Genomic DNA, 27,946 nt, shown 5'->3' with positions numbered 1-27,946 from the left:
CACTTTGTTTTCTTTAGCGATTGGCACCGGTTAATTGGATAGCAAGGTATTATACGCCTCTCGCAAGGGAAAAAGAAGAAAACGAAGTGGCCTGCCTGGCGGAATGAGGTGCGACTTTCAACTTCAGGTAACACGTGACGGAGCCTGTTACCGAAGTACCGTGAATAAAGGTCCTGAAATTTATTGCTTGCGAGAAGTGCTGTTATGCTTACGATTTTCTACGGCTAACAACGCCAATATTACAGGCCGAATAACCATTAAAAGATGTGAATATCAGTTGACAAGAGAAGCATCGATTGGTCATATATCTCATTGATATTTTGATATATTGCCTCAAAAATGGAGCTCTTTTAATATATTAATAATATTTCAAGAATTCCTCGATTTTATTCAGACTGTTTTTCACGTGCATATACGCGTCGTTTTGTCAAAGGATTTGTTTTTGTCGCAATAGACTGCTCGAATATCGTTAAATGCCACTGAATAGATAAACAGTATAGGTCTTGTTGATCAATATTTCACGAGAGTTCGGAGCACGTTGCATGCTCTCCGCAAATCGTAGATTTAAATCAATAATTAGCGATAAACGACAGAAGTTTAATGATTAAAAGGCTGACCAATTAAAGGTTGACAAGTAGCAAAACTGCAGCTGCAGTTAGCAGGTGATCGATGACACGCACGAGTCAAATTATATATTCTAGGAAATCTTTCCCAGCGCGCGCAAAATGAGCGATCTCCTCGAGTATTAAATTTTTTTCCCCGCTAACCTGTCGCCCGGAGTAACGTAAATTGAGTCAAGTCGCAAACAATAGAAGAGGGTCGCGCTTATAGCGCGGAGCTAAGCCGACTCTGCGCTCGCGCGATATCGCCCGTCGGTGAATTTTAAATTCAATTCCGGTCTCGTTGGAGCGCGGCCGCGGCCGTTCGATCTCCTGGTCGTGGACCTACGACCATCGTTGGGTTCCCTCGTAGGTGGACCTCGGCAAGCCTCGGCCGTGCTCGGTCGCTCTCGGCAGATAGGCCTGCTCCGACTCCGACCCCAGACGACCCATGGCGATGGTAGCACACAACTGGTTGTGGCTTTCACGAGGCAGGCACGCCGCGCGCTCTCCATGAGCGCGTTCCGCTCCGCTCGCACCATTCCGTGTCGCCGCCGCACCGTCCTGTCGATTTCGTCGTACGCGCGTCTCCCAACACGCGTCGCGGAGCATCGGGGCATCGAGGCGGCCTCGAACGCGCGTTTCTCGCGTGTGGGAGTGCCCCTTGCGTCGGATATATAACGCGCGTGCCGTGTGCGCGAGCTGTCAAACGGGTGCCGGGACCGGCGCGCGTTTTCGCGCGGAATCGCACGCGGCCGAGGGAAGAAAAAGGGCGTCACGTGCACACGCGGGGGTTGGTGGCTACCCCCGCGTCGCCGATTTGCATCGCGCGAAATATGAACGGCGCGTAACGAGTGTTGTGCGGGTGTTCTCGCGTGCCGTGCGGCCGTAAATACATACACACACACACGAGAGTACAAACGTCACGTGGCGGCCACGATGCTCTGGCGACTTGTGATACTGCTGCTTTTGGTCGTCGCGCGGCCAGCCGCGAGCTACTTCAATCTCTTCCTCAGCTACGCGGAGGTTCGCAGGCTACTGGGTAAGACACTTCTGTTGATCTTCGTAAGACTCGTAGGGCAATGAAGAGGCGAGAGTAGGAGGCCGACGTTCGTTCAGCCGTTTCGCCGGTTATTGTTCTCTGCTACTCCGTTTAACGAAGACCCGTGAAGGCAATAATGCTCCGAGAAAGATCTTGCTTTTTCTTTTATTCTTACTTACGTACGTTTTTATATATTTTTATAAATCAATTGAAGTGATTTGTTGAGAGAAAGAGAGAGAAAGAGGAAGAATATGTAAATTGAAGCAATAATAAATGTTTCTGCGATAACATTAACTTTCCTGATTCATTTCGATTATATATACGCGTTAGAGTGGAAATCAATTCGCAAAAATTGCAAAATAATTCTTTAAAAAGTTACATCTGTTGAATAATATCAGGCTATTCAGAGATTCATCAAGCATTATTTTTAATATTTAGATTCAATTTAAAAGTTTAGAGAACGAGATAAGTTGGAGCATTATTGCTGGGGCGACAATAAGAGAAGTTTCACTGCGATATACATGCATGTGCTTTTGTATGCAGTTTCTTTCAACGCATAACTTTAAACTTATCTCGTCTCCGTCCGTGGGAGACAGTAATATCTAACGAAAGAGCAAAAGAAAAAGACAATCGTGCCACTGTCTGTGCAGTAAAACAAAGTTCAATATACTCCAAAGTGATATAAGACTTAATTTTTGACCGCAAAAAGTGAATCTTTCTACAGGCTTAAAAAATTGAAAGCAAGCGATTTTTAAAATCTACGAATTTTCAAAGATACGTTAACATACAACAACATGATACAGAGAGATAACCTTTTCTTTTAAACAAAGAAAATAAATTCGGACTTTTAAATTGCCATACAAACAAACTCAAAACAAAGAGTTCATGCTTTAGACACTATTACCTTCTCCCGACTATTTGCGCATTGCTGCCGTTTGTTATTTTTGAACGTTGAGTTTGGATTGTGTTTTCTTGTATCCTTTGCGCTATTTTAAACATCGTTTACATATGTGTTAAATTAGCGTATCTTCTTTGCGCGTCTTATTTTTCTTATAACGCAAGGATTAAAAATATGTTTTGTATTGCATAGAAAAAAAAACACCGTGTAAATGTTAGATAAATAATATGTCTATCTAATTTTATAGTCTGTGGCGCACGATCTTGTCGTACCGGGTAACGTGGCGTGAAAAAATAAAGGGCTCTAAATAAAAATATCCGCAAAAAGTTATTATATTCAACGAGCTATCGCGACTAGATCTCAATGAATCCAGAACTACATTTTAGTGTAAGTATATATAATAACATCAATTTCTTCCGAGGTTACGTGTTAATCGTATTCCTTCAATGAGAGCAAAACCTCGCACTTCATTCGTCCCTCATTTCTGTGCTGCACGGTAATAACTTCGGGTACGGAAACCGGTATAATTTCAGGTATAAATCCGGTTAGGGGCGACTTGAGAACAGGAAAATTGGCCGTCACGCATATCTCGTATCGGAATTCCCTTTTAAAGCGATCGTTTTCCACTTTGTGGTTATTCTCGACGCAGCACGCGCAATTATCAGATAGGGCTGTTAACGGCGTATTATCGATAGTGATTTAATTCGAACGAGCGGTGTTGCGGCAAACACGGCTATTGCGATGAGGTAACTGGGGAACAGTGGAGGGATCCGCCTTTTTTAAATCCCTGCGCGTCTATTATGTCGAGAAACGAAGCTATTGTTGAAAGTCTATCCCCAAAACTACAACGACGAACGCTTAGTGCGCGTTGCAATTGAGTGTTGGACGTTAAATAATCGTCCGTCAATAGCTTATACGCCAAGCTCCGAACTATCCGATGAATAATCGTCATCATCGTGCGCGCAGTTGTTTCATTAACCGCACACCGTAATTGAAACATACCGCGCGTCGCGATGCATAATCAGCGAATGTCAATAGCGCCACGGTAGAGCGTTGAAATGTTCGCCGCGATATTACGGACAGTCGTTGTATCAGACATTCTGAATTGTTGCGAGAGAATTCGAAGCTATTTATAGCCACAAGAGCCATCTAACACCGACCGAAATACCTGAAAGACGAATAGAAAGAACCTTTCACTTGTCGAACATTAATCTGCTTTTCCATTATCGTCTCGCTTTCACGAGGAATTGATTCATTAAACAACGCTAATTTTTCACGTAATTCTTACTTTTATAAATCCTATTACGGATACGAGGCATCGATTTCAGGTAACGTTAGCGAGTTTGTCTATTATTCTTCAATTCATTATAACTCTGAATATATTTTTGCACTCTTCGGCAAAATAATTATCCGAGTTATAAAAAATTTAAAAAAATAAATGTTAAAAAACTGTATTAATGTTGTATTTACATTAATATCAACGTTATCCGGAGGAAAAATGTATTGTTGGAATATACGCGAAAAATCTGTGGATACTGTTAACATAGAAATACATTTGTGGTCGAAACAATAGCTGGAAGGAATTACGGTAATGCGCGTTCAATCTGCGCGTAACAGAGTTTTATATAATGCGCCTTAAAAGGGTGCGCTTACAAAGAATAAATGTTGCGCTCCGTTCTTCATATGTAATCTTACATTGCCACCCATCGAGCGCGATAAAGCCATTTCCTCTTCCGATCTATCCGGCTGTTCCATTCTCACGCTTTCGATCCTCTTTATCGCCACCGCGCGCTCTCAGTCGGATTTCATTCGTGGGCCACGTTATATAGTCAGAAATCGTTGCTCAGCCCGACGCACGGGAATCGTCGCGCCGGAAACGAATAGGGGCCACTCGAGAGGCGCGGCGGGCGTGGACTTACCAATATTTCTTCGATAACTTTCACGACGGAGGGTAATTCGTTTTCGGGCCGTTGGACCGCGAAAAGCATTCGCTTCGTTGCTTCTTATCCGTGGGGTACGGACGGGGATACGGGGTGACGCGCGGACCCTGCGACACCTGAACCCGTTCGGGACCGCCCTCGAGGGAAGTGCGTTCGTTCGCGCGTGGGATTGCACGTTTCGCCTCTCGATCGGCGGCGTTTCGAGCACGTTTCGCACGCGTCGGAGTCGTCGATGACGTGCCGACTACACGCGGAAACGTAATTGGAATCTCGCCGCGTGCAAGCTGGATAAACGTGATGAGCAGTTGAATTGTACATGCATCGCACTTTATTCGAAAAAACCAAATTTCATGAGTAAAATTAAAATTTGCACACAATACAGAATTATGATCAAGCATGCTCTTTTTATTAAAATGTGTGTAAAAATTTCATCGTTAGAATATTGATAATGATTTATATTTGTAATGCTTTATGGTGATTGTAATGCTTATGATTCGGCGACATATCTAGTAAAGTTGCACAATTGTAATATTGCGAGAGAGAAAAAAAACTGGCGTAACCGCAATAACGCAAAACGAGCGGTTATACGGCCGGCTATATTGTTTCCACTTCAATATAATTTATTGCAACGCGAGGAGCATCAGAGGCGCGATCGTTGAGCGTTTTAAATCACGCAAATGATGCGTTGTAATTAAAGATAAAGATTTATGGCTGCGCATGAAATTGCAATTGGCCACATCGTTTATTGTAACTCTGCGTATTAGTATCTGTCATAACAATCTCATTGACCTCATTGCAGCACAAAACGTTCGACAAACCATAAACTCCGTAATAAACTCTGCAGAATTAAATGACGGAATTATCAAGATAGTACTATCAGCACTGCTTTATACGTAGCACGGTTATTACGTAGCGATAATTTAAATCATCGTAAATTTTCTCTAAAATAGATACCTTTATTTAAATATTAAAAGTTTAATTAAAGAATTAGGAATTTAAAAAAAAATATTACTCTCTTGCAATTAAATTTCAAGTGGAAATAAATAACAAAGAAACTTACAATTAGTCTTTAATTCTCAATAATCTCGATTGTTTAAAGAACCTTTATGACTTTCAGTTGTCAAAACGATAAAAATTAAGAGGCTAGTGAAAAGATACTATATTTAAATATTTGCATCAATATCTCTGTATTCAAAGACGTCATAAACTATTGCAAAAGATGTGTCGAAAGTGCGCGAACAGCACACTTTGTAACGTCGACGTTAATAGAATCGGCAAGGAAAACGTGGCGCGACCGATTTAATGTAAATAGATATTAATAGACGTTCTAGCCGGGTGGAGTCGCATTCTTCGAGGTTCACGCGTGGAGTTCGAAAAGCGCGATGTCTGAAACTTGCATACTCGGTCGAGCCGATGCCGAAGCGACTCGAAAGCGAGATACACACTCTCGTCAATATATGCGGATCCGCGACTGACAACGTGATAAGTCATTCCACTGGCGTTTTCAATCATGGCTTCGTCGATCACGATGGGCCGCGTCTCAGTCAAAGTGTGTGTGTGTGTGTGTGTGTGTGTGTGTGTGTGGGTACCCAATTCCTTCTACGAAACATATAGCAGTAAATTTCCTACGACTACATGACTGCGCGAAAGCTACCTCGACCTCTCGTCCGCAGGAAACCTCGTCCGCGCGGCGCAGCGTGGCATTATAATATACGAGAGGCGTAATAAAATATTATAACGAGGTCCTTGTTAAGCGACGGCGGCGTGGGGCGCCGCGCCGCGCTTGCAGGACCGGCTCTAGTTTGTTTAGACACCGAATAATCGACAGAGTCACTCCTTTTCGTTTTGTTCTCGCAAGGGTCGCGCTTCTCTCTCTCTCTCTCTCTCTCTCTCTCTTTCTCTCTCTCTTCCTCTTCTTCTTTCCCTCCCCGGTCCCCTCTCCGCTGTTTTTTTTTCATACCTTCTCCTTTTTATCGCTTTCTCGTTTAGTCCCGGAGTACCAAGGTAGAAGGCCAGCCCCTCAGATGGACCCCTCGATATACCGATTTCAAAACGGCTCTTGCCCCGCAGTCCATATGGACCCCGAGATTTCCAAACCCCGTGGAACAAGGCGGTTTCCAGTTTCCGTATTCGCTATAGAGTTTCCTGTTTCTTTCGTCCGTTCCCCACGATCGACCGCGGTCGAAGAAATCGATCTCGATCGTGCACGTTCCGAACGGTTACCTGCGCATAATCGGCAACGAGGAGGAAGAACAACCTCGGCGGTATTGAATATGAGAAGCCGTCGTATATAAATTCCCGGTCGTAATGGCGGACGATAAATTGCGCCGCAAGTGGTAAGCAGGTGGCAAAGACACGGTCTTAAAATTTGGGACTTATCTGGAAGCGGCCGCGGCGTTGCCCGCGTATACGTCCGCTAACACTCCGTGGGGATCGTATAGCATTAACTTGGATAAGATAAGTCGGAATTTCACCGGTACCAAGTTACATTCTTCCTTCTCCGATTTCACGCTGCTCAAGGCGCGAAGTAAATTACGTTTAATCGCCGATCGATTCTCGCGATCGTGTTACTCGCCGTGTTCGTCGTCGTCGCAGGCGTCAGGAAGGATACTTTCATTTCCATTTATTCCGTTCCAAATATCCATTATTTTACTCGGACTCTTCGGCTTTTTTCGTACCGTCGTTTTAATATGTCGACCGTATTATTTTGTTGCGGCATAATTTTGCGCCTTCCATTCGGATTGACTTTCTGTCCTGTTTAATAAGACGCTTCGCCGACTATAAATTCAATTCGATATTACCGTTCTCTTTCCATTTCACGTTGTATTGCTCGGACTCAATTGCCATATATATAAACGAATATAAATTAATAAAGATAATTATTTCCCAGCTTTGGGATGGTACTCTTTCTCGTAGGAGCATATCGTTTTTACAAGACTGATTTATTTTAAATAATTTTCAACGCACTATACTCTCTAAAAAATTATTTTTTGATACTTAATTTATACGTTGTGTGTCAGAAATATTGTTTTAGCTAAATTATTTATAGGTATAAAGGTTTATTCAATAACTAAATATTATTTTTAATTTATACAATAACATAGTAAAATGTAATAATGGAAAAATCAAGTCTACCTAAAACCGGTCATCTTTCTGTGATTATTTAATCAAGTAAATTCTACTATTTGACTTATTGGTGTCTAAATTTATTTGCAGTGCAATGGAACAATGTTATATTTGTTTACAAAATTAATAGCACGACAAATACCACAAATATACCGATTTGAACGAGCGTCACCCGTCAGAAGGCCGTGTCAAAACACGAAAACAGCGTACACTCGGCCCGAGGGGCATCTCTTCGTTCGTGTGAGTCCGGCTTGGACTCGACCTTAGCTAGTTAGGGCCTGACAGGCCCATCTTGATGTTACCCGTGGAGTAGGGCCGCTTCAAAGGCTCCGACCAGGGCCCCGTGAAAACGTTTATGCTCGTACAATGGCGTAGGGATTGGTGTGGCTGTACTCGCCGTTGATGCGTGCCCCGTGATAACGACACGCATTAATCGCGGGCGAGTCGATGGATCCGCGACAAGAGGCCGCGCCGGTGACCGGTAGCGATAAATATCGTGATGGTCGATGAGACCCATTTCGCCTGAGAAACGCGTGGGAGCGAGAACGCAAGAGAGTACAGATTTATAATGATCAATGCGCCGCGCGAGGAGCGAAAGGGGGACGTGCAACGATGACGCCGGGCGATACATCTATCTACCTATGCGCGCGAACGACAGAGAGTGATGAGGTACGAGAGAGGGGTGGACAGGAAACGTGCGTGTACAATTTCAGGATGGACCGGGGGCCGGGTGGATGCTGCGCCCGTGTTAGCATCAATCTTCGGCTCCTCGTTAAGATCCGCGCCTTAAGTTTTCACTTGTGTGTGCGCGCGGGCTCGTTCGCTCGTTCGGCATCGTCCAACGCAACGTACTATACGCCGTCAGGGCCACGTCTGGTCGCTGTATGAGTGGGGCATTTACATGAGATGTAGGCAGAAGGAACGGAACCCCCGTGGATTTTCTTCCGAGGAGAAAGAGAAACCGGGAGAGAGAGAGGGGGAGAGAGAGAGAGAGAGGAAGATGGGATAACGCAGTCTCGGCAGTCTCTTGCGTTTTTGTTTATTTTGGGACAAAAGGAGGAAATCCTTGGGAAAAAAAAAACAACCTGCACACATGATTTGTCGAGTCTCGATTTTCTTTGGCGACATGTGTTATCTTTCTCACACAGCCGAGGCGGAAAGCTTTGATAAGTGGAATTTTGCCAATTCCCAAATGCGCAATTGCACTTTTCTTTCACAGAAAACGTGGATTTCCTTCAAAGGAAATCGCCTCCATGTGATCTTGTTTCTTCACAATATGTTATTTCTCTTTAATTACCTCGACTTAATTATAATAAATTTATTCTAAAATTCTTTCAAGTTGAGTTTTAATAAATAATCTTTTCTGCAATTTTTAAAAGTATTACTGTTATTTAAAAGGATTACAGATTATTGTTGCATATTGTTGTATAAATGTTGTACGTAGAATTTGACGTTATCCAAAAACACATTGCATACGAATATTTATTTCTAACGTCACTTGCCAAATAATCCTTCCAAATTGCAATCTTTCGCAACACACAATTACAATATAATTCGTAATTGTGTGAAATTAGTATCATCAATCGAATCATAGTATATTGGAATCGACTTTCTCAAAGACCTCATTTGCCCCGAGGGTTTCAAAGACGTGGGGTGAAACGAGTGCACCCCAATTCTCTGTCAATGCTCTTATTGTTAGAGAGAATCTTCTCTCTTGAGAATTATCGCGGAAGGCACAGAAGTCCGCATTCGTACAGGATATTTGTCGAAGCTCTGTTAGACCGACCCATTTTCTATTTCTCGAAATGCAAGATCCTCTCTCTCTCTCTCTCTCTCTCTCTCTCTCTCTCTCTCTCTCTCTCTCTCTCTCTCTCTCTCTCTCTCTCTCTCTCTCTCTCTCTCTCTCTCTCTCTCTCTCTCTCTCTCTCTCTCTCTCTCTCTCTCTCTCTCTCTCTCTCTCTCTCTCTCTCTTTCTCTTTCTCTCTTCTCTCTTTCTCTCTCTGTGATTCTTTGATCTCGCATCGTTATGCTGCGCAAAGCTAAAAGCATGCTGGAAATAATTAAAACCGCTGCATTTTTATATCATGGTATGTTAAACCGAATTGCACGAAATTATACATATACATTCCCGCGATTAAAGATTTTTATATTTGATACGTCGCGTCACTCGTATCATTCTAAATTAACAGATTTGAAAAATTATTGAACTGTGGTATTTATTTCTTTATCAAGAAGAGGCAAATGTCCGAACGTAAAAAGATAGATCTATTAATTTAGATTCAAAAGAATTCGCATGATTATTCGACTTTATTTCAATTAATTGAGAGTCGCAACGTTCGTTCCTCTATCTGCGAGTTGTCTATATTTCGTTCATTGCTCCGCACCGACGGCAATAGCCATCAATTTCTCGCTGTTATCCTCGCGGGGAATCTTTTAATCCTCGTTCGCGCGCGCGAGACCACTGCAGCCTCCATCCAAGCGAGCCCTGAGTGACAGGATCTTAACGAGCATCTGCTCCTTCGAAGATGAGTCGCCGTCTCTCCTGGTCCTCCGTGGAAAACACTCGAAAGATCCGGTGGGTACGTGGCCCCTTCTCGAGTTCAATATAAGAACGTGATTCCAGCATTTCGCTCCATCGTCCTGGTCCTCTCGAACGTATTCCCTTATCCTCTAGCGCATTCGCTTCGGTACTAACACCACAATCCTGCCTGGGAGAAAATATTTTTCTAACGTCTATTCCACGGATCATCGGCCCTTATGGAGGGTGACTCGGCAAGTAAGAACGCGAACCTGCTTTCTCGCGCTCACAAACAGTTTTTGACAAATGGGGTCCCTAAGGGCCATGGCACACAAAAAAAAACTTAAGCAGTAAAACTTAAGCAAATCAGCCAATCACAGTCAAGAATTTAAGGCACAACGTAAGCGGTAGCAAATCCGGACTGTTGATTTTCTTACTGCTAACGTTTTACTGCTTCAGTTTTTCTATGTGCCAAGGCCCTAAGCAATAGCCGTCCGCTTCAGGCTCGTGAAAAAAGAAACTTCATAATATATCTTTATTTTCTAGAAACCGAAATGATTTCTCTTTCGTATCTCTCTTTGAGACGACAAGCTCGGGTCAAAGTAAGCCGTAATATAAACATCGCGCACGATCTCGAAGTTCACGTTTATTCTTATCCGAATATTGTATCTTGACGTTCGCTTTAATAACTGCCTGGAAGAGGATTATTATGATTTAGCGTAGACTGTTATCGGGTCTCGAAGTTCATTTCGGTATTAACGTTTTTCTTGTTCTTCATCGAAGTCGCGTTGCGTCGAGCAATTCTTCAGATGACTTATCGAACCATCGCGCGTTACAATAAAAAATAGAACTCGTCGGGCAGTTCGTGCACTACCATCAGGGTTTTGCATTTCGAGTGTCCTGTCGTGTTCTATGTCATTCTCATGACAGCAGACGGAATTCGAAGCGTGTCCCTCGGGTCTTATCGGCCCATCGGCGCCAGGAAGAGGAACACGCCGGTAGGTAACTTTAAAATTTCGGAGCCTGTAGCCTAGAGATGCCATCACATTGGGGCTTGGGGTCCACTCCGGGGTTCTCTTCGGATCCCACAGCGGGGGATAGAGTGTCCGCTTTTTACGTCTACCTCTCGTGTTCTCTCTCTCTCTTCCTCTCTCGTTTTCTTTTTTTTAAGGCGTAGGAGTTGTCCCCTGACAGACTGCAGTGATAAATCGCGCTTGACAATCGCTCCATACTGCCAGCGGAGAATCCTTTGGGAAGATTGATTCCTCTAGAGACGCTGCGAAGGGAGATGTTCGCGAAACACATGTATCTTTAGGTCAGTTTTTTCCAACCGTCAAAGACGCTCATTTCTGACGCGAATTACGAAAAAAGAAAATGTGGAATGTGTTTTAGAAAGTAACTTATAACGCAAGTAATTTAAATCTTTGATTTACATATCGTGATTTAAGAATATTTAATATCAATATTATGTAAAAAAATAAATTTGATTATTACTCGCTGATTACAGACATTAATTTAAATTTTAATACTAGCAACTTTTTTATATGTAAGAGTAACATATACCTCATGTATTTCGCTCATATTAAATTCATGAAAATCGAAATAACTTTTACGAACGAATTGTATAAATCATATCGCCTACAATCGATCATTTATAATAATGCTATATCAAAAGATTACGACTCAAAAAATTAAATACAAGTAATAAAATTGTACCGAAAGAAAAAGGATTTCAAAGAAATGAGAAATATTCACTACAGGCAATTAGGAAATAAATCAGAATAATTGTACGACGTGATGCGGTTGACAGCTCGAAGGATTAAATCCGAAGAAAGCCGTCTGAAACGGATCTAAAAGGATCACGCGGATCGTTCCTTCGACTCGACGTCCTCGCGGGCCTGGCCTTAACGAGCTTCCTCGATCTCGCGTTGTGCACGAACGTGTTACGGCAGAGAAAGAGGGAGAGAGAGACAGTGGATCCCACTGTCGTGATAAATCCAGTCGTCGCGTAATCCTCTTCATGTCCGAGTCCTGATTGCCAGCTAGTGCTGCCATATGTCGTAACACCGACGACATCTCAATCAACCCACCCATCTGTCAACCCCTGTTTAGTCGCCCCGACGATCGTGGCTGGTGTCCGATATAACGACGTATCGTGCAGTCGCATCTCGAGCAATCGCCGCCACGAGGAGGGTGCCAGCTTCGCGAACAATATTATTTTAGCTCCCAATGTGCCAGAATCACGTCCTGGCCCGGCGACGTTTACTTTGGTTCCTGTTTCGCTACTATTCTCTCCCCTCGACAAATAAACCTAAACCGCGGTCGTTATGTATGATGCATCGCTCGCAGGATCCATTCGGAGTTTATTCTACGCCGCGATGCGCTTTGTTCGGAAATACTTGCCACTTCTGAATGTAACCACAGAGTAAGAATGGACTTCTGATCATAATGGATGACTCGCGGTTTGATGATGAATAACGTTTACAGAATGTGCGTATATTCACTAAAGAGTAAAAAAAATGTATAGGTACTCGCAACCTTCGTATTTTTGCTATATTTTATGCACGGATGCGTTAAATAAATACGTACGTAAAAACCGTTGCAGAAATATATTGTCAATAGAGTTTTTTTCCTAGGGTGTTAAATTTTGTTTCGTGATCATAAAAATGTAAATATAAGTTTGCCGATGAAGCATTCATGCGCCATTCCATTTTTCTCACGCAACCTTATAAATCCGTCGATGCATTACAATCGACGAACCAGATTTCAAAGTAAAGGAATACGACTGCCGGACGACTTTTCCTTAATCCTTCCGGAGATCGTAAAGCAGCGTTGGAACTTTGTGAGGCCCGTCGAGCGGCCCTAGAAACGGCAGCTTAGCTGCGGTTCGCCCCTCGGTCTCTCTCTCTCTCTCTCTCTTTCTCCTGTCTTGCCTATCTTTGCTCTTCTTTAACGTTATTCCGGAGTGAATTATAACTGATGTCGCGCGAAGTTACGCCTTCCTGGATTTAACCTATGGCCCGAGGAGAAGAGCTCAGGGAGTAAGAGAAAGCAGATGGAGGAGACAGCGGGGAGCGGGCTAAAAGACAGAGGAGGACTCGACGTTGACCGAGGAGGTGGTAGGGAAGGCAGCAGGAGAGAGTGTACAAACGACGCTCAGGACTTGTCCAGAACTTATGGGTTATTCAGGAGACCCCTGTCGGCACAGAGGGAGGGAGGCCGTTCGATATATGCTAAGCAGCCAGCCTCCTGCATTATATATATGCACTCGGCTCGCACGTGGATGAGGGAGTCGCGATATGTGGCCACGATGCGTGTGCGCCTCAGGTACGCGGAATGTCTCAGAATTCACGTATATGTTCTTTAAAAAGAATGAACACGGAGAGGATTATGTACTTTAAATATCAAAACATCAGCAGTCACGTGGACATATATATATAACTAGATATAGATAGGCATACAATTTTACCAATATAATCAAATAATAAAACGAGACTCGCTCTAATAAAAATTTGATTTATTCGATTGTAAAGGGGTTTAATATTGAATATCGATATTTATATGAGGAAATTTATTTCGAGCTCGGATAAAGGATCCGTAATCAGGAGAAAGGGCGTGGCATCTGAGTCACCCTGTGTATAGACGCCCACGTCGTTTGCTCGTGATGGCGAAAGTGAAAAATATCTCGCGCTGCGGCAGCAGCAACACGTACGCGCGCGCCCGTGTACGTGAAATTGCGTGTACACACGCGGCGTACGCGCACGCATACAGACGCGAACGCGTTATTAGATCTCTCGAGGCAGCGAGCCGAGATATCGGCGGGTATATGCCAGCTGGCGCTGATCTGGTCGTTAACCTCGCTCGCGGATCATTTTTGGAGCACGTTAACACGCCGGACTTTCCTCAGAAAAGTTCGGACTTTACGCGGAGGGCGGAATTTGTCGTAAATCACAGCGCGCCTTTGCGCTCGTCGCACGCTGAACGCGCGCCTGCAGCGACTTCGCGTTCAGATTCGGAATATCGAGATTTATTGCTCCTCCCGTCACGATGCGCGTGATGAATAGAATTGCGAGCCACCCCCGTGCGAAACAGAATCGATCGATGCTGCAAAATAGACATTTCTGTGTACGTGAAATGATGCTTTAATCGGTTACAACATTTTTAAAAAACAAAGACAGGATATCAGATAAGTTCCAGTGTTGAAATAATAATTTCTTTTGAAAATCTTGTCTTTCCCCATGAAACGCGTATTTTATTTTACTTGTTAGGAATAAATTCCCCCATAATCTCATTACACTCGAATAGTAGACCTATTCGAGATCCCAGTATTCTCCATGGCGACCTGTCGTTTCACGCTATTGATGCACGAGACGCGACGGCATGGAACGGGAATCGACCGAAAATCGCGCAGGCCGTATTGTGAGTAGGCGTCGCGTTGAATCCAATATTTCCTGTTCCTCCGAACCTTCGCCTCCGTCTTCTGCATTTCCCTCTTTTTCGATTCTCCCTCTTTCTCGTCCGTCTCTGCTTCTTGGGTCTCCGCTTTTAAGAACCTCACCACGGGAGGATCTCGTTATACCCGTACCGGATTTCATATTCGGAAGGTGTTGGGTTTCTGACCCAGAACCGCCCTCCCCCTTTCGATTCCCGCCGGTGGCAGACCCCGTTGAAGGCGATTCTGCACTGGGGCCCCGCACTTCGGCCTTTTATTCGACCAGTCTCGGAGCTGCGCCCGTCAACTTCATTCAATACCATATTTTGACAGCGGAGGACACGTCGCACCGCAGAATTTCGCGGTTGGTTTCGCGCCCTCGCACTATGCACGCATCCGCTCGTTTTATTCGCTCGGGATTCATTTTCATATTTCGGCTCACGAGCGCGTTCTCTATTTTTGTTTCGAAGATTCTAGCTAAGAAGTGACGAACGTATCAAGTTTCTTTTAATATTCTGAAATAGAATTTGGATCTATTTGTGTATCTTGCAACTGATATATCTGACGCGTTCAAGACAGCGCAGCGCTTAGAAAAAAAAATCCAGAATTTTTCTTTATTAAATAATAAAGAAAAATTTTGGATTTCTTTAGAAAATTTGGTCATAAAATGTGTATAAAAGAGACCGCGTATTACGTACATACATTTTCTATGCCTGTTCTTTAATTCTTTGCAAAGTGTTGATTTACATGTTACGTTATGTATGTCATTGTAAATATTCAAAAAGATAAATGCAATTGTAATTGTAAATTACATTAATCAATTTTATATACATATTGTAACAAGGTTTTATTATTAAGCCGCTGTTACTTCAAAGCATTATTTTTTGTGGAGTCTTTTCGATCTTCTCGGAGTACTTCAAAGATCGTATGGTGTATTCTTTCTAATAGTACTTCACTGTCTTAAACGTCTTATTCTCACCCGTAGTATCCGCTCTATTATTCGGCGATCTCTACTCATCAACGTGGCTCAATGCCGTATTTTGACAGCGCAGAATACCGTGGCGTGTGAAATTTCTCCGGCTGCACTCGTACCTGGCAGCATTTTTCTTTCATACGCCTATTCGGCTCTTTCGAGGGGAGTAAAAAGTACTTCTTTAGAATTATTGCGTCTCCAGACAGTAGTTGAGCGAGCTGGAGACTGTACCGTAGCGCTGGCTCCCTTCAAATAGTTTGAAGTATTCAAGATATCGTACTTCCATGAGGTTCAGAATAGCCTTTTTATCTGCCATTTATCTGTTCCGTTTCTTTCTTGCTTCTCTCATTTTAATCTTTAACGTTACGAGTTCTTTCTATGCGATTGCGCGCTCGAGTTGGAATAATTGCAATTTTGCAATCTGATATAGTAATGCAATCTAAAAATTCTTGAAACAGAATTCTTGAATTTTGATTTTTAATGCGCGACTCATCCTAATTTTATTTTATTCAAATTACTTTGAAGTCGTTTTATTAAATTTATAATACTTCACTAAATTAATCATCATACAATCAAATGCAATTTTTAAAATCCTGTCTCACTGGAAACTGAATAATTCTCAATTTTAATTAATATTTCAAGAATATCGGAATTTTATTACTCAAGCTAGAATTATTAATAATTCTTTTAATGACGCGCTATTTTTTCTCGCTTATTATGAAAAAAACCCTTATATATTAATTCTGCTTATATATTATTAATAAGTTAGATAATATATTACATATATTATATGTATATATTTATATATTAAAATATAACGACTTAGTTGTGCTTTTTCCTCAAAATACACCAAAGAGATCCTAGATCTTTATCCGCGCGCGAACGGACCGGCTAAATTCAACAGTGGTCCAAGAATTCTTTCCGTTTCTTATCTACCATCGTGGCTTGTGAAAGTGGTAATAATTCCGTATTCGATTCAACAGATATCGGTCGGTAGTCGGTGGACAGTGAACGGTAGGTGCAATTTATGTGAAAAAAAGGTGCCTATAGTCCCGCACAATCCCTCGTGACAATTGTGCCTGGCAGCAGTTGCAAGGGTCGACGCCTTTACTGAAAGGGCTTTTTTCCTCTTTGAACCTCTCCTTATCCTTCCCGCGCCAGCTCGCACGTCCCTTTCGTCGCTTTCTAGCTCTCGTGCTCGCAGTAGGCATAGCAGACATCAAAGGATCTTTGGTACCCGACGACCTGCTTCCACCCGCTTACAAAGTTCCCGCATAATCGCACGGGAAGAGTGCCAAAGAGGTTGCTGCCACCCTTCTTGACTATATAGATAAGAGGCGGCGGAGGCAAACCGCGGGTAACGAGGTCATAGTCGGAGCGTCGTCGACGACGATGGGTAGAGATGATGACGAGGTGAAGTTATCTTAGATGCCGGAAGGATTACGCTTTACCTTCCAACGCGCGGGAATGGAGTGGACTGCGCCGGATTAACGACCATGAAAGACTCCCTACGGGGAATGTATCGCGCGAATTGGATTATCTAACAGAAACGTACCGAGGCGCAATTAATTATTATCCGTTAGAGACCTTTATCCTTGTGAATCGATTCATATATTATTCGTAAAGCAGCGAATTTCTGTGAAAGGAAATAACAACAAACACTGTATTCGCCGATATTCGCCATTCAAAGGCATTAAGCGCACCTGCCTCTATTGGCTTATTCTTTCATGTCACTTCTGATATTCAGGAAAAATCGATTTTCGGAGCAGGTAGAAACCAACGGAGATTCGTAGGTTTCTCAATAAATATTTCTAAAGGAACACACGCGGGATCGTTTTTCGTCCTTTTTACGACGGGCACCCGCACGGCGCGGCGCGGCCGCAAAAACGACCGGTACTGAGGTCGTATGTATACGATATCTGATGCAGAAAACCGGTAAAGGCCGTAGGTCTACAGAAAAGAACGAAGCAGGGAGACGCAGGCCGAACGAGCCCAGGCGAACCGAAGGCAAAGACACGACCGTGGGGGCAGCGCGGCACATTGTCTTCGGGTGACTTAAAAATCCAACTCGTGCCTCGTTAAGCACGCTATCAGATACAACCGCAAAGGATAGGCCCTCGTCGAGGGAGAACACGACGTGTGCCCATGTCCCGGTCCCTTCCACGGCAGATTCTCCTTCTTTACTCACCCGATACTCCACCTTCGCTAGCTCGCCCACGTAACCTTGCAGCTCCCGCACGCCAACCTTCGCTTCGGTTGAGTCGTCCGGTAGCATAATATGTGCTAAGCGTGGGTCCGAATGGGATGGGCGAAAATTTAGCGAAGCGAATGCGCATCACGCGGCAATCTGTTGTTCTGTCTGTGTACAAAGTACGTTTTATCTCCGCAGGTGTTAATTATTTCTGTGTTTAAAGATAATTTAGGCAAACAAGTCTTTTATCTTTTAAAGAATTTAATTCGAATAATGTTGATCAACGTGTTAGTATGTTATATTATAAATGTAAATATATAATTATTAATTTCCAAACAAATTATTAATACGTGTCAATACATTCCACGAAAAATTATTTGTGTATCTAGGAAAGCTATCTTCTCTGTGTCATTTAATGCGATTTTGATCCGCTTTAAAAAAAAAGTCGTGTAAACAAGCAGGCTTATTATATTACCCGAAATTATTACCCAAAACTTAAAATTACTATTCTGTCTTTATTTTTCTATTTTATTTTAAAACGTTTATATTTTTTATCATAAATATTAATTTAAATCTTGTTGAGGTAATAATTTCTGTGTGCCGTCCCCCATATAGTTTTACTTTCAAATATATTTGTCAAGTTTTCGTGACCCTTGAAATACGACGCGCATAGACATTTTTAATGCTGGTGTCACACGATACGCAGATTTGTGGGATAAACTCACGCTATGTTAATTGTAACATGACTGGAACGGAATGAGTCATCCACTCGTAATCAGATAATTTCTTATGCATGGGGAGGGTAAAAATCTACAAACAAATAAATATTTCTTTCCTGTTAAGCACAACAAGTCACGCTATTAATTTGGTAAACCCCAAAGATTTACAAATATATTATATCAATTTCTATGAAATAATAATTTGCAAGTTATAATTCTTATAAACATGAAGAATTTGAATATTTTTATGTAGATTCTTTTTTTCTGTCAAATAAAAGATAAATTTATGTATTTCAGGATTGAACGGAGAATTATTTTACGTCAGGGAAGGCGCCGTAAACGAATATGCTATGAAGTTCGTCGTTCCTGTATTAGCGCAGATTCACAGGCTCCACTTCACGTGGGAAAATCTCGCTGGTAGACCGGTAAGTTCGTGCAATAAAATAATATGGACATTAATATTTTAACGCTGGCGCATAATTGTACAGACTGCGTCGTGAAAAGCCGTTAGTAGTAAAGATAGTAATGAAAGTTTAAATGAAGATATAACTATGCAATTGTCGGGCAGTGTACTTCGAAAGGCTGACTTTAATTTGCATTAATTGTACCGGATGACTCTCATAAAGCAGCAATTTGACTTTAAAACGAGTTAATCACGAAATATTTAGAGCAAAAGACGTCTCCGACTTTTTGTTGAGACGTTCCCGGTTAAGGTGTTGCGCAAGAGCAAAAGAGTTTAAAGGGATAGTACTTGGAAGAATTATCCATGCGCGAGATATTTACGTGCACAATGTTCTCGGCGAGTGCCTTCTACGTCTCTTATTTACGTTTCTCTGACTTTTCTGCCATTCCTCCCGCGTCTCTTTGCGCTTCTTCGCCGGGATTAAAGTCGCCCGCGGCTGAGAAATGCTGAAATTGCTCGTTAACGTAGGAATTCGCGTCACCGCACGTAAGACACTTGAGAGACGACGGGTCTCTCATCCGACAAACCTCAGCGTTTTTCAGGGTTCAGCGATCACACCATTCGTCCAGCCATTCGAGACCTTTAGCCGATCTTTATTCGCGTTTCTATCGTGTCCTTCTGGCGTGGCTGTACTTATCGGGATTATCGAGGCATTTCGTACCTTTCAGTTTTTCAAGTTCTCAGCGCGCTCGCAATGGCGTAGACTTCTCAGTTCAAGAACAAATGAAATATGCAACGTTCAACCTTCGTTAGTGAAGCACGATGGAAATTACGTGATGTATTCGTTTATCAGACAACAATTAATTATCTCGGATTTCTTTCATGTTTTAATTAAAGCTCGTATTTCCTCTTCGTGTTTCTCGCATCGGTGAATTCTCTCTTTTATTTTCATCGTACGCGTTCGTTAATATTAAGATTCCACCGATCGACTTCTCCTACTTTTTGTCCCGAATAAATAACCAACGGGCATCCTACCGTGCGAATTAATTTTATGTTACTCGTAATGTAACGACGCGGCAGACACATCGCGCGATAGTTATGACGGTGAGAATCGCGCAGCTGCATATTCATGCGGGGATATAAAATCGAAACCAGAGACCGTCTCTCTTTCTCTCGTCCATGAGTCATCGGCGAATCCTCGCAAACCACTTCTCTGCCCGCTGCTCGCCGTCGACATCCGTGGTACATTGACAAAGTGGCGGCGAAAAGTGGGCAGAATGCGGCGGGGTGTCCGATTGACTCGTCGACGATGCGCGGAAAAAAAGGACGGATCCAGGAGCGGGACAAAGTGGTCCATCCACTTCTTCCAGTTGTCTCGGGATACAGCAGACAACTGGTGGGAGAGGGGGGAAGGGGGAGAGGGCTGAAAAAGGAGATGAGGAAGACTGACGAGCGACCCAAAGACATCCGTCACCTCCGCGGCAAAACCGAGTGGCTTGAATGGTACTTAAACCAGCGCCTGTCCGTCAAACCTGCGGGAATTGTGCCGCGATAAAGCGGTTTCTGGATGCGACGCCGTACACGTCGAATTATCAGGGGAATCCTCCTGGCGGCGTTGCGCGCCAGGCAGCGCGCATTCAATTTCGATCGCGGACGTTTGCTGCGTGGGTATTTGTATAGCGCGCGGGTAGAAATTTTCCTTCCCTCGCGCATCACGCAACGTCGTTCCGTATTGAGGATGAAGAGCATATGGCGGATTTGAAAATTAACGAGACTTACAGGAGGAGCTGCATTGTGCGAGTCGCGCGCGGTATATGGGAATTTTTTCCGAAGCTATATGAAAATTGACGTCCTTTGCGAAAGTACAAAGATAGCCTAACCGCGCAAAGACATTTTTCAAGAATGTCCCATCCATCACAATGTCGTTGTCGTGCCATCTGTCATAAGCAATTATACAGTATTTACTGTGCAAAAAAAAGCGCAGATGATGAAGTACATTTTATATCTTAATTGCTGCAATTACATACATTTCTTTTTCTTATATTCTCTCAACCATTATTAAATAAAATAATAATTATATCTTCCTGTTCGTATTTATATCTCAAGAAAGTTACTCGCCAAGATATATTGAGAATCAGGATATCACAAAAAATCTCTCATCTCTCGTCAATTTAAATTCTTAACTGGAAATCCGCTAGTCCATTTAGAAGAAACACTGCCTGGCTGGCCACATAGTGCGGCAGCCACGGTCTTCGTGGCCGTAAAAGACCGCAGGAGAGCGTCAGATAGCAGTAGCGACAAGCCGGCAAGTTGACGAGGTACTCTCCTCGTGGTCGGCCGAGAACCGATCATCACTGCGAGCTAGTAATCAGCTCGCTCGCTCGCTCGCTCGCTCGCTGCTTCTGCATCGCCTAGCCTCGCTTCCTTCTACCGGCCTTTCCACCCCTCGTCCTGCCCCATCTCGCCGTTTTCTTTCCACTCTTGTTTTCGCGAGTCCTCTAGACTCGCTTTGCTCTCGCTGAGCACAAATTGTCTTCCGAGAATGGCCGGTACGCTCGAGATTATAGTTCAACGTTCTTGAGATTATGACGGAGCGGTAGCCGGCCAAACCTCCGACATTGTTCCGTCTGTTTTGCGTATCCTTTGCAAGAGTTACAATTAAGATCCGTACTTATCGAACGCTCGTGTGCGCGCTACTTTTCTCAACCCTTTCGTCGCTTCGTTCTACACTACACTTCGATCATTCGAGCGTGTGGATTGACTATATGACATACGTTTATATTAATTGGTATATTCTTTCTGCAACGTTCTTTTTTTGCAAAGATTTCCAACTTTCTAGTTTTTCGCAAGTTAAGAATATCTTAGTCAGAATTAATAAGATAAAAGTGAAATTCTCGATGCTTTCAGCTGCCATATACGATGTCCGTGGACATCAGCAATCCTTCGGTGCTGAGCAGTTCCCTGAACATTTCCCAAGTTGGCGAGATACCCGTCGGTGATGTGCAAACGTGGGCCTTGTCGTTGCATTGCGGGCCCTACAATGTAGAGGTTGACCTCAGTCTCCGAATAAATGTCTCGCTACCGAGGAAGAACACCACCACTTTGGAGTTCAAGCGAAAAAAAATTTGTATGAAGAAAGAGAGTTACACCGAGCCCGAGGAGGTCCTCGTTGCAGCCTCTAACTCCACTTCTGGCGGTCAGCTTTTCTACGTGGGGATTGGTTGCGCGGGTGCGTTCTTGGCGATTATCATCGTCTTGATTATCGCCTACTATGTGCGCGATAAGAAGACCAGGAGACACCGAGATCCTCTACAGTAAGTGAAACGTACCATTAAAGAGAAGCGAGTAGTTGAGTAAATTTTTGAATATATATATGTATATATATAAGATTTGTGAATTGCAGGGAATCCAGGGGACTCAGTTCAGCGTGCAGCATGGAAAGAGGCACCGGAGTGGGGCCTGCACAAACTTTTTTATCACCGGAAACACCTCCACCTACCTCCGCTGCGTCAGGATCGTCTTATAGAAGACTGGATGATCGTCCTAACAGAGAACTTCACGAAAGAATCCAGGAAATCACTGTGCAAAGGTGATTATCACGTTTTCAACAAAATTAATTGGATTAAGTTAAGAAAAAATATTGAATAATATTCTTATATGGGACCTGATTGTCTGACAATCAATTTTCGGAGATAGATTATTTATTTGTGACAACAAACGTCATAAAAATAAATCTTTTTTTTATTTACTTATAAATATCTAATACCGCAGACATAGGTGAAAAATTGTAGAATTGAACGAAAGAATTAATCTTCCTCGCATTACAGATGCAGGGTGCGCCTCCTTAGTATTGAATTGGAGGGAACATTTGGGCGCGTGTATAGAGGCAGTTACCACGAAGAAGGCGCTTCATCCTCGAAGGACGTATTGGTGAAAACTGCTGCCGAGCACGCATCCCAATCGCAAGTAGGTTAATTTGAAATGATTCTCTCAAATGACGCTCTTGGGGATAATTATATATTTATAATTAATAATATAATTATAATTATCGATATAGAAATATAAAATAAACGCGTATATTAGCTATTTTAATCATATTATCTTATTAAAAAACAGAATATCTTACTTATTACGAAGAGATAAGTCTCTTTTTTAAAATGTGGCCAAGATGATACATTTAAATATAATTTTTTTGTTTTGAAAAGGTGGCTCTTTTATTGCGAGAAGGTTTTGCCCTGTACGGGCTAAGTCATCCAGCGTTACTTCCGGTTCTCGGTGTTTCCATTGAAGACCGAGGCGCGCCTTTTCTGTTGTACCCACACACGGGCTACAGAAATATGAAGAGATTTTTATTAAGGTGCAAGTATAGTAACGAAGGACCTCCGAGGGCTCTTACCACGCAAGAAGTGGTTGAAATGGCACTCCAAGCTGCCAAAGGTGTACAATATCTTCACAGAAAAAGGCTCGTTCATAGAGACTTGGCTGCCAGAAATTGCGTGTAAGTAAGAACAATAAATCATTACAAGCTTTTTCGAGGTGTATGATGTTAGACCTCTTTTAAAGCATAAATATATCCACTAAATATATTTTACATTAGTTCTAGATAAGTTAATTTACTCGTTTTATAAATCCTTGAGTGTCTCTAAAATTTTTACTGCTGGAGATATATCGCTTTCAATATAGCTCGGTCGGCTTCGGATTTTATATGGCTGTACATTAAAGTCCGTTACGTCTCGTTACCGAATTAATTGCGCGTAGACTTAATAACCGGTGTGTTACCGTAAGGCTTTAATTGCTGGTATCTGCCTGACTTCCATTCGGGGAAAGTATTTATAACGATGCGGGGTAATGAAATCGCGTGATCTGTGCTTCTCCGACACGATCGTCATCCCAAGTTCACCGATTTTTATCTTTCAGGGTGGACGATGACTTAAGAGTACAGATTACGGATAACGCCTTGGCTAGAGATCTGTTCCCACAGGATTATCACTGCCTTGGCGATAACGAAAATCGCCCTATCAAGTGGCTAGCGATAGAAAGTTTACTCAATAAGACCTTCACTACAGCTTCTGACGTGGTAAGTAACATTTACGAGTTCAAAATATTATAGAAAGAATGGAATAAAAATTAAAATACTATAGAATAATAATAAAAATTAAAAATACTATAGAATAAATATCAAATATTTTCCAATTTATCTGATATTTCCTCCTTAATGCTTTTATTTTTTGATAAATCAAAGTTTTAATTAAAGTCTTTATTCTATATTCACAGTTTATATAGTGTTAAACGTTTATACGGCGATAGTGACTATTTTAAAATGATGTATGTTATATTGTGTTATTTTCATCATGATATTTTATGAAATTTTAGTGGGCATTTGGTGTTTTATTGTGGGAGCTAACGACGTTGGCACAACAGCCTTATGGAGAAGTGGATCCATTTGAGATGGCATCCTATCTCCGAGAGGGATACAGGTTGGCACAACCGATAAACTGTCCGGACGAGCTGTTCGCAGTGATGGCGTATTGTTGGGCGATGTCAGCGGACGAGAGGCCAACGTTTAGTCAATTGATTGTTTGTCTACAAGATTTTCACACTCAATTAACGCGATATGTTTAATTGAGCGTGCTCACTGGCTGTAAAGTACATAGGACTGAACTTTGCTATTAAGTTGTCTCCATTGAATTTTTAAACATATCGAAATTTTTATTCCAAGGAATCCTATTCAGACTTCAATATAGGAATGTGTATATATTATTTTAGTACTTAGGTCCTCGTATAATTTAAGCATTTTGATAGCAGTCTGTATAGATATGATAGATTCTAATGTAATATAAATATACATCAGTTTTCGCTTCAAAACTGTGTAATTAAGTGGATCGCTTAAGTGCCAGTCAAAACTGAATTTAGAATAGAATTTTACTGTTGCGAAATGATTTTCATATAAAAAAAAATTCTAAAATTTTAGTCACGCAGGAATATATTGTATGTATATTTCTAAGCGATACGTTCTCAAAACATCAAACAGGTGTAGTAAATAAGCACAGCATGTAAAAATCGCGTGAATTATTCATATTGTAGAAGTTAAGACTGAACTCCCTCTATTGCGCCATGTGTTTGGCGCTCGTTCGACCTGTGTCAACCATGATTACCAAAACCGGCGAGCACGATACGTCATCGTGCAACGCCAGTCCCATTTTCGGAAACCTGTACTGCCGGTGGTGAAACGGCGAATCTCTGAGCCATGTGATACGCGCTTTGCTTGCCTATATATGAGTGTGTTTCGAGTGTGCCAATACCTTCCCACCTTTTTTCTCTTTTGTATTTTTGTACATAATATATTTTTAAGCCGTGTGCATACGCGTTTATCGATGAGTATACGAATCGCGCTTAGACGAAAGAATCTCGTGTATGTATATAATTAACATGTGTGTAGCGCACGAGACTATAATTGTACAAACTGCAGGCGTTGCGAGCCCAATAAATTTCTATCTATACGATACAGAATGACAGCGTCGTTACTTTTGTCCGCGTCCACCCTCTCACGACTCACGAGTGATCCGTCACTACGAAAACAGTCGTAAACGTCATTCTTCCTAGCACGGTTTTAAATCGTTCACCGGTTATTTCTGGCGAGCCTTTCTTCGCGATGAAAGGAAGGGTGCAAATGCGCTGTGGAAAGAGTTTCTGTTTTCTCGGAAACCGTTCGTCAAAGCCATATGTCACATCCTAAACGAGTCTTGTAATTCGTATGGCAGCAGTGCCAGTGTCGCGTGAGAAAATTAACGGCGGTCTTCGCGATGTCTCGTTTAAAATGACGAATATTATTGAATGCATATTTTCATATTTTCTTCATTTTTATATAATATAATGCGTATATATTAAATTTATATGCTATTATATTTTTTTTATAATTACAAATGAATAAATTAGGTAGAGTAATCATGAAAATATAATTTAAAACATTTTTAACCAATATGGATCATTCTTTAATCATATGAAATATAAAAATAAGTAAGGAAAATTTTTAATCGTCATTGTGCAGAAATTTGTATCAATACAAAGCTTTTATTGGCATTTTACAGAGTACCTATATCACATTTTATGAGTAATCAAATTATATTTAAATGAATAATTGTATCCATAATATTTCAAAATTATCGTAATATTTATAAACATCAAAATAATTGTATGTATATAATGTATGTAAATTCGATACTTTATAAGCCCTGCAATATAAATTGTTTGATTAAAATAAAGCTATTTTTATTGTGATTTATTCTTCTACTCGTAAAGCACGTATTGCAATATTTTTCCGTGGTTATGAATAATTCCACGAGATAAAAATATTACAATTTATTAAACATTTAAATGTATTATCACATTATCGGAATATACCGACGCCCTATTATATACCAAGCCCCTATATTAAGCCCTCCCCTTTCTTAGCTATAAATCGTTTTATCCGGAATTTAACGTTGTTCACTCGCTATTATGCGCTCTCTGTTCAATACCTACGAATGAGGACGCTTCGTGAAGTACGTTCCGTGGGAGCATGAACAGCCTTGGGCCGCCAGAACATTAATTTGTAGCATATTTACACTGTCAAGATACGTCTCTGCGTATATCGTCGGTGATTCCCCAATAATGCGAGCCCGATTAGGCACGCTACATTAGACACTCCGTTTTCTACGCTCCGTTGACGGTAAATGCTCTGCGAGAGCGGCCGAAGGGTGCTTGGAAAGCCGGAAACAAGTAAAAACACGCGCGCGTGAAAAAAAGACGTGTATTTATACAGTCGGCAGACAAACGCGTAAGGTTTAATTGTGCGAGAACAGCGGGAGTTCGCTTAGATACGGTTTTTACGACGCAGTCGTGTCGCGGCAGCCGTTTACCATCGAATACTTCTTGAGAAAACGAATAATCCGACGGAGCTCGGAGAATCGGTTACAAATTAGTCACCGGCGCGTTTCGTTTCCTCGGAAATAAGCATACTTCGGTCATTCAGCGAAATACTCTTGCGCCTTAATGAGGATTTTGCGTCACTGCGCGACCGTGATGCTCGAGTCTTGGCAATCGCCGATCTCAGGAAGAGGATTTACGTAACGCGATATCCTGCAATTGCCTGCCGATCCGCCACTGCATAATTGCATCTTTGGCACGAACAATTTAAGCGCGGTCGCAACGTTCGACGGCACGAACGTTTGGCGCCTGCTATACGGCTGAATCATTACTCCGTGAGGCACGAAATACGGCACAGGAAAGGGTAACATCATTAAAACTCTCTCTCTCATTTATCCATTACACAATTAATCTCACGTTGCTTTCAATAAACAATTACACCAAATGACAGAGATAAACTTTTAAACATTTTAGCGTCGCGATAATAAAAGGAGCCCTAAGAACAAAGACAGTGATCGGGGGAGAGAGGCCCGTCACAGTTTCGCAGGGCTGAAAGGGGCAACAAGGATTTTAATGAATCTCAATGAGGCCCTTGCGCTCTTTGTTTGCGCTGGGATTTAGCCAAACGTTGAGGGTGACAGAATTCGAAATTACTTTAGCGCTGATGTGCTGGCTGCAACGAGCCATAACGGGGTGCATTTTAGAGCGAACACTTCGCTCATCGTAACAGGCGCGAGATAATGTCATTCATGAGCATTCATCATACCCTCCACTAAGCTATTCACGGCGAATCATTATTAGAGCGAACCTTTGTTCAGCGCGAAAGTAAGTGTACTCTCCAGGAAGTAACAAACGTTGTAGTATGCATATATTACTCTCGTTTCTGTTTGGTAATCACATATTGAAATTGCACACTTCTAGATATATTAAAAGATAAATTGACTCGGCAAATGGATCTCAGAAATTTATATACATATATAGCTTGTGTTTCTCAGAAGATAGAATTAATTAGTAATGTAAAATTCTTATTTGTCAATTTCTTCCATTAACAATCTTATTTACATATAATGGTCGTTTATTTATATTAGTTAGGAGTATCCACATGAATCTCGCGATATTGATCTCAGGAAGCAATTAAAATCACTGGTCCGAATCCTTCGAGAAAGGTATTACTTGCTTCTTCGAGACCATCTTTGTTAC

At 42.1% G+C, this 27,946-nt stretch overlaps 1 protein-coding gene across 2 annotated transcripts; it reads left to right on the top strand.

Moving 5' to 3' along the window:
• The first annotated feature begins 1,059 nt into the window (after positions 1 to 1,059).
• Positions 1,060 to 25,351, top strand: Dnt (tyrosine-protein kinase Dnt). 2 transcript variants are annotated; one of them, XM_071710907.1, is made up of 8 exons: positions 1,060 to 1,641; positions 18,736 to 18,863; positions 21,749 to 22,155; positions 22,230 to 22,430; positions 22,669 to 22,807; positions 23,047 to 23,339; positions 23,759 to 23,918; positions 24,215 to 25,351. In XM_071710907.1, exons 1-8 carry the CDS (start codon positions 1,539 to 1,541, stop codon positions 24,461 to 24,463), a joined length of 1,680 nt encoding a protein of 559 aa, XP_071567008.1. In that variant the 5' UTR covers positions 1,060 to 1,538; the 3' UTR covers positions 24,464 to 25,351. The 2 variants fall into 2 exon arrangements, with proteins under 2 accessions (XP_071567008.1, XP_071567014.1); XM_071710913.1 differs by having other exon boundaries at positions 1,061 to 1,641; positions 22,245 to 22,430.
• The last annotated feature ends 2,595 nt before the right edge of the window (positions 25,352 to 27,946 follow it).

This window comes from Temnothorax nylanderi, unplaced genomic scaffold (assembly GCF_030848795.1).
Source record: "Temnothorax nylanderi isolate EJ_2023f unplaced genomic scaffold, tnyl_v1.0 TNYL_tig0004_pilon, whole genome shotgun sequence".
Classification (NCBI taxonomy): domain Eukaryota; kingdom Metazoa; phylum Arthropoda; class Insecta; order Hymenoptera; family Formicidae; genus Temnothorax; species Temnothorax nylanderi.
The sequence above is the reverse complement of the archived record's forward strand: the minus strand, read 5'-3'. Positions and strand labels throughout refer to the sequence as shown.